This window comes from Podarcis melisellensis (assembly GCF_964234715.1).
Source record: "Podarcis melisellensis genome assembly, chromosome: 8".
In the NCBI taxonomy this organism is placed as follows: domain Eukaryota; kingdom Metazoa; phylum Chordata; class Lepidosauria; order Squamata; family Lacertidae; genus Podarcis; species Podarcis melisellensis.
This window is the reverse complement of record NC_138540.1, coordinates 42,065,044-42,072,438: the sequence shown is the minus strand read 5'-3', so window position 1 is coordinate 42,072,438 and position 7,395 is coordinate 42,065,044. Positions and strand designations below refer to the sequence as shown.

Sequence of the window (7,395 nt, the reverse complement as noted above, 5' to 3'; positions counted from 1 at the left end):
ATCTATTATTAGCAATAGACCATTAGCAGGGGCTAGAAGAAAAAAAAAAGAGACTAGGTTAGCCTGACTACTCAGCTCCCCGCCCACTGTCGTTAAATAAGTAATCATAGTATAACAGAACTATTTCACGAATGCCAGAGGATTGCAGAATAAAGAAACCCTGCTAGGTAAGGGAGGAGGAAGTGAGTAGACTCAACTATTTCCCTAAAGGGAGGAGGGAGAGCCTTGGAGTTTCCAGGTGTGTAAGTAACATCCCTGTTCCCCAGCATATAAATGGGAGACAGGTGTCAAGCTGGAGTCAGTTTACCTGTCCCTTCCAACTGACAATCACCCTCCAAGGGAAGCTAAGCCCAAGAGGCAGAGAAAGAGGAGCTCGTGGACAATCCACCTTAAGCATCATCAGCACCTGCTCACTGCCTCTTTCGAATCAGCCGAGATGGTAAGGATGCCACCTCTGCCACCTCCAGGTGCCCGAGGGAAATGCTCAGGGACTCTCTTACAGTTCCACTCTGCTGGAGGAGGGCAAGGGAGAAGAAGCAGCCTTTCAGAAAGGAAATGGGATGGGTTGGATTCAGCGTTAGTCTGGACCTATTTTTCTTTCTTATCTGTTGTGATTTGCTAAAGTGCTTTTATGACTTGCATATGGACAGGGCTGGCAGTCAAACTGCTATCTGAAGAACATTATTCTTTTGTACTCGATCGAATACATGAACGATATCTGTTTTAAAGCTGTGATTCTAAGCACTCTCGCGGCATGTTCCTGTGTCTCGATAGAATGTGTATGTTCGTTTAAACTGAGATTTACTCACAAGAAAGTGTTGTCTTAAAATCAGAGGATTGTAACATTTAAGCGTATGCTGTATTGATTCATTTGTGGCTTATTTCAATATGACAAAGTCTAGTGTGTTGGTAAATGGTCACAAAGTAAATAACCTTGGACCAAAAAATGTGGATAAGTAAGGTTATAATAGAACATACTTATTCTCCCTTAGTATGGGACAGTGGAAGAGACATCTGAAAAAATAGGAAGGGGGGGAGAGAAAGAGAAAGACGGGTGGAAGATCTTGAGGAGAGACTGAAGGGGGAAATCCTGTATATGTCTATTCTGAAGTAAGACCTGCTGAGTTCAATGGGACTTACTCCCAGTGAAGTGTGTATGGGGTTGTAGGATGATAAAATGAAGTGCAGTGAATTCTATGTGTTGTAGCCAATACCACAGAAGACAGAATCAGGAGTCAAGATAACATTAACAAATTGGAGAACTGGGCCAAAACAAACAAAATGAATTTCAGTAGGGACAAATGTAATGCTACAGGAAGAACCAGCTGTACAAATATAAGATGGGGGACACCTGGACTACTGTACAAGCGAAAAGGATCTAGGGGTCTTAGTAGACCACAGGCTTAACATGAGTCAACAGTGTGATGCAGGAGCAAAAAAAAGAGCTAATGCTGTTCTAAGCTGCATTCACATAAGTATAGCGTCCCGATCAAGGGAAATAATAGTCCTGCTCTATTCTGCCTTAGTCAGACCTGGAGTACTACTTCCAGTTTAAGAAAAATATTGACAAGCTGGAATGCGAGCCCAGGAGGGTGACCAAGATGATAAAGAAACCAAACATTATGAGGAATGGTTGAGGAAATTGGGTATGTTTAGCCAGCTAAAGAGGAGACTGAGAGGAGATAGCCATCTTCAAATAAAGGGCTGTCCCACAGAGGAGGGAGCAAGCTTGCTTTCTCCTGCTCCGAAGGTTAGGTCCCAAACAAATAGATTCAAGTGACAAGAAAGGAGATTCTGACTCAACATCAATAATAACTTTCTGACAGTAAGAGCTGTTTGACAGCGGAACAGACTCTCAGGAGAGGTGGTGGGCTCTCCTTGCTTGGAAGTTTTTGAGCAGAGGTTGGATGGCCATCTGCCATGTGTGACCTAGTTGAGATTTCTGCATTGCAGGGGGTTGGACTAGATGACCCTCGGGATCCCTTCCAGCTCTACACTTCCATTATCTATGTGTGTTTACCCAGAGGAAGTTAAGCCTTAAGGTGCTCACTCCAGGAAAGTGTGCTTAGAATTGCAGCTTTAGGTTACTCTTTTTTTCTGAACACAGAAAGTATCTCACAGGCCCAACAGAACATCACACCAAGAGGATAAAGAAGATATAGCATCACCTGTGCCCATGGTGCTCTGCGGAATATAAAGAAATGGGTCCTTGCCCCAACTAGCTTACAATCTAAAAATTCTACACAAGGGGGGGGGGGACAGAAAAATACTCAAGAGGAAGAATATCTGAAAACTTCAGTTCTCTTTCTGGGCTGGGACATAGGAATAGAGGGAGTAGCCTTGTACTGAGTGAGACCCTTGCTCATCTAGCTTGGTATTGTCTACACTGACTGGCAGCAGCTCCCCAGCGCTTCAGACAGGGAGTCTCTCCCAGCCCTACCTGGGATGCTGGGGATTGAACCCGGGGCTTTCTGTGTACAAGGCAGATGTTCTACCATGGAGCTACAGCTCTCTCCCTTCTATTTTAAGTATACTGTAAGAAATAAGTTCAAAACTAGTTGAACTAAGGATGTCTCCTAATTAATCCTAGCATGGATGAGCAATGTTTTCTCTCCAACCACCATCTTCAATCCCTCTAGTATAGTTATATGCATCTCTTTCTTCCCCTTCCAGCGGTCCCTTTTGCTTGCACTGATTCTCCTTGCCTGGGCAGAGGCCAAGCGACTGGGCGGCCACCACCGACACCACCAGAACTGCTTTGCCGCAGAGGATGTGCAGGAAGGGTACGTGCCCACGCTGTTCCGGAGCAGGGCCACACGGTGGGAACGCCAAGCTCCCGTGCAGCTGGTGCCCTACGTGGAGGGTGAAGAGGCCAGTCCACGGAGGCAGCGGAGGCACCACGAGACCACCTGCCCCGACCTGAAGGTCCAGGGCACTCTGAACAGAGAAATCCATGAGCGCTCCATCTCACCATGGACATACCGGTAAGGGCACAAGACATAAAAAGCAAGGGTGAGCATCTCAGATAGACAGGTGCAGAGGCAGTTTTAGGGTAGCATGACCGGTGCGGCCACACTGGGCACCACACTGCTGTAGAAAGGAGCGCAAGATGCAGGGGGTTGCCAAATTTTAGTGTCACATGGGGTGCTGCTGAAATTTGAGAGCCCAAAATCTGCCACTGACAGATGTGAATGTACTAAACACCACAACCAAATGGTAGTCCTCCAACCCACATGGCAACTCTTCAACTCTTGCTAGGGTCTGTTCCCAAACACCCCTAATAAGGTGCATCCTATCATTTTTATTTTATAAAGATCTTTATATACCCCTATTCATGTAGAGCAGTTTACAACAATTATATGTAAGATTTTACACATGAAATGTTATAATGATAAAATCAGAAATCATCCAACTGTTAGGGAGATATATATTCTGATTGCCAGAATAAGCCTGACAGAATAGAAATATTTTCAGCAGGTGTTTAGAAGTTGAAACAGAAGGTGCATCAAGTTCATACAAGAGAGTCAGAGGTGTAGGAGAAGTCTTAGAGGAAGGAGAAGTCCTAGCAAAAGCGGCTTGTCGTGCAAGGAAGAGAATTTGCAACAAACTCTAATTTCCATAATTCCTCGAGGGTGGGAAGATAGAAGTCATGACAGTTAGACAGCTATTAAGGCTATTGTTGTGCTTTTGCGTTCGCCTAGCTCACTTTTCTTTCTCCATTATATAATAATAATTTATTATTTTAAACCATTCTTTTTAAACCAGTATTGATGAAGATGAGGACCGCTATCCACGCAAACTGTCCATTGCGGAGTGTCTCTGCAAAGGATGCATTGATGTCAAGACAGGACAAGAGGTGACCTCGCTCAACTCTGTGCCGGTGTTCCAGAACATGATGGTGCTGCGACGCAAGCCGTGCCAACACAACGATGAGGCCGCTGGCTTTACCTTTGAGGTGAAGTACATCGATGTGCCCGTCGCCTGTGCCTGCGTCCTCCCCCGATACAGCAGCTGAGCGGGTGACAGTCTGCGCAACCAATGCTCCTATGGAGCAGTTTCAGATGCAGCATGGTCCAAATCTATATCTGTTTTTTCTGAATGCAGCAGCATCACATGTCCCAGTCATTGTGTTTGTTTTAAAGCACTTGTTCATTTCAACTCCAAGGATTATTGTGGTCCTGCCCCTTTGGGTTGCTTTGGGAGGAAGGGCGGGGTATCAATGTAATGATGATAACAAAATTGCTGCCCAACAGCTCTGAGTCATCCCTGGAGGTCAGGAAGGGATTTTAATCAGGTTCCCTTATCCCTACTCCCCCTCATAGCCTAGAGCCCCTGGTCCCACCCATCAGATGACAGTCTTGGGACATGTCAGCACTTTTTCACCAGGAGGGAGCAATGGAGAAACTGCAGTCCTAAGAGCAAAATATATATATATCTTGTGGCGGCACCTTAAAGATTTTTCTTTTTAAAATGGCAGTAGCTTCCATGGACCACAGTGCTCTTCTAATGCCACAAGACTCTTGCATTGCTTTTGCTGTAGCAAAGTAACATTGGCTACCCTTTTGCATCCTAAGAATAAGGGGAAAGGCTGTAGCTCAGTGGTAGAGGTGCTTAAGGCAACAGTATCTTTTGAAGTCCTCCTTACTCTCTACCTGTCGGGCAGATTGCACTGGTGGCTGGTGCCAGTTGAGGCTGGTGAGGCAGCAGGCAGGGAAACCAACAGAAGGTGGTGCCACAGCCAATGACAGGCAGAGCCACTTTCTGATTGATTGCAAGTAAGGAGGCAGGCAGCGCCCTATTCACCCAAATGGACCAGCAAAACATGCATTGATTGAAGGGACTGATCCTGGTAGCTCCTCCCCCTATGATTGTTTTTAACCTATTTATTTATTAGTGTTTGTATTTATATTATTTATGTTTGAAGTTATCAAGTGCTTGTTCTGGTTATTTATTGATTTTGTTCCCTAGTAGCTCTCCAAGGCTTTGCCGAGAATTTACTGAGTCCATATCTGTGATCTCTTGCTGCCCAAATCCCAGCTGGTGCTGTCTTGAAATGTGTCCCCCACTCCCTAGAAAATCTTTCTTCCCTTTTGAAAAGAAGCTTACATTTTCCTGCTTCGTTCTCAGGGCATTTTAGAACTTTTTCTGGGCGTGGGGCTTTGAGCTTACCTTATCCATCTGTGGTGGCTGAGGACACTACATATTTACTTTCTTACTTACTGGTAAAATGTTTCCTCAGCACTCCTCGGCACCCACCAGCTGCCCACACTTTCTGATCTGAGAAAGCCCCATGGGCGGAGCTACCTCATGAGGTCTTCTCCTGAGCTTTGACTGACATGTTGGCAGCTGGGGTGGCTGCAAAGTGCAGACCATTCCTGAGGTAATTTGTGGAATGAAAGAAAGGAAACTCCCCCTCAGCCACCTCAAAGATTAAGGCAAATGCTTCAAAAACCCTACACACGATGTAAGAATTTCACTGGGCCTTTCTGTCCTCCTTGATAAGACCTCAACTGTGATGTATTTTTGAGACATTTGAGTTGAGTTGATTTGAGACATTTTCCAGGACAGCACCAACCCCCAGCACAGCAGGGACAATCTTGGCAAAAGTGTGCCAGCAAACAGCCTGACCAAATATGCCAAACTGCAGCAGGGATCCCATGGCTTGGCTGTCTGTTGCAGCTGATAAGCACAGCCAACCCTGTGGCCTGGTGCGATTGTCAGCTTCAGCTAGGTGCTGGTGTGCAGCATGCTAACCTGCCAATCACATCATAACAGAAATGTCTTCTTGTGGCAGAAATGGGCCTTGTAGGTGGAAGACCCAGCTCAACCCTCTGTTACAGCTGTCTAATTCCAGAGTGCCAAGCATCATACTAAAAATAAAACTGGTGCTTGACATTGCTGCGCCAGGCAGTGGCTGGTTTAGCGCAACTGTGTGATATGCCCAGGACTCAAGTCTTTGAGGAACCTTGCTGCGTTCCTTAGCTGGAAGGCGCTGGGTGAGGAGTTTGCTTGGGAGGAAACTCTCAGTAGCTCTGCATTCCTTACTAGTTCAGGAAACCTGCAACAGATCGTCAGGGTGAGATGCTTTAGCTGTTGCTACCAAAGTTATTTGGCTTTTCCAGTAAGACCTGTGTGTCCTCTGTGCTTAAATATTAAAAATCAATAAATTTCACCATTGCTCTCCCAAGGGTAGCAACTCCTGCGCTCCCTTCCCCAAAGTGCTGCTCTCAGAGATGCTGGGAGGCACTGCCTATACATTTCTAACCTTGTGCCAGCAACCCGTGACTTTTCTCCCTGACAATTGCTGGATGTCACCTCCCACACCAGGTTTCAACATTGCACGGTCTGGCTGTGGGTGTGTGGAACAACAAGTGATGCATACTGTGTGGTTTTGATTCATTTTTGCTTTTCCAGCCATGGATTGGAACTCTTATTTATCAGATTGCTTTAGGGAGTTCCAATCAATTAATTTATTTTTTGGTCTCAATATCTAATGGATCGGTGCTCTTATTTATTTGATGTCTTGTGGTGCTTTTAATTGATATGTTTTTATCTCTAAATATCTAATTATATGTCTAAATTATTAAGTTATTTATGCAAATGTATTTATTGTGATACTAAACAAACAAACAACCCCTGATAGGAGGAGGCATCACCCAGACTGGGATGCAGAGGCTTCCTCCAGTGTGAAATTGTTTCATAAATTGCATTAAAATAAAATGTTATTTCTCTATGAAAGCCTTTGGGACTCTTGACTGTTTTGTTTACAGTGCAGGTCTCTCTTGAGAGATCTGAAGGTCACAACACCCCTCACTGGCCTTGCTTGCCATGTGTTGTCCTGCCCACTTTTGCCATTGGCGTGTGGCCCCCAGAAAGTCACCCAGAAGGGAATGTGGACCTTGGAGTGAAAAAGGTCCCCTGCCCCCTGAGCAACACAATCCAGAACACAAGCCATGCTGAACAAATGGCTTCATACAACTGGGATGTATGTGTGAACCAAGGGGCCTGTTGTAGTGAAAAGCACAATTTTCATAGGGAATCAGAAACATAAGGAAAGTTCAGAAATAAAACAAAAGGTCCATCCTCCTCCACCCAGCAGTGGTCAGTCAGGTGTCTTCACGCAGCCCCAAGGCAGGGCTTGAAGGCAAGATCCCTCTCCCCCTGTTGCTCAACCAGATTGTGGCACTACAAGGTAGACTGCCTATGAAACTGCAAGCTCCACTCGAAGCTGAAGGTTGGAAGATTCAGGGCAGGCAAAAGAAAGGTCAGCTTCAAGCAATACATAGATAAACCGTGTCATTTGCCCCCACAAGAAGCAGTGATGGCCACCAACTTGGATGACTTAAAAAAAAAAGATTGGGTGAATAAATACAGCACAATCAATGGTGACTATGT

The 7,395-nt window shown here is 45.4% G+C and overlaps 1 protein-coding gene across 1 annotated transcript; it reads left to right on the top strand.

Annotated features, from left to right (window-relative positions):
- The first annotated feature begins 232 nt into the window (after nt 1–232).
- IL17C (interleukin 17C) lies at nt 233–6,651 on the top strand. The gene is made up of 3 exons (XM_081920247.1): nt 233–439; nt 2,674–2,984; nt 3,766–6,651. Exons 1-3 carry the CDS (start codon nt 437–439, stop codon nt 4,013–4,015), a joined length of 564 nt encoding a protein of 187 aa, XP_081776373.1. The 5' UTR covers nt 233–436; the 3' UTR covers nt 4,016–6,651.
- The last annotated feature ends 744 nt before the right edge of the window (nt 6,652–7,395 follow it).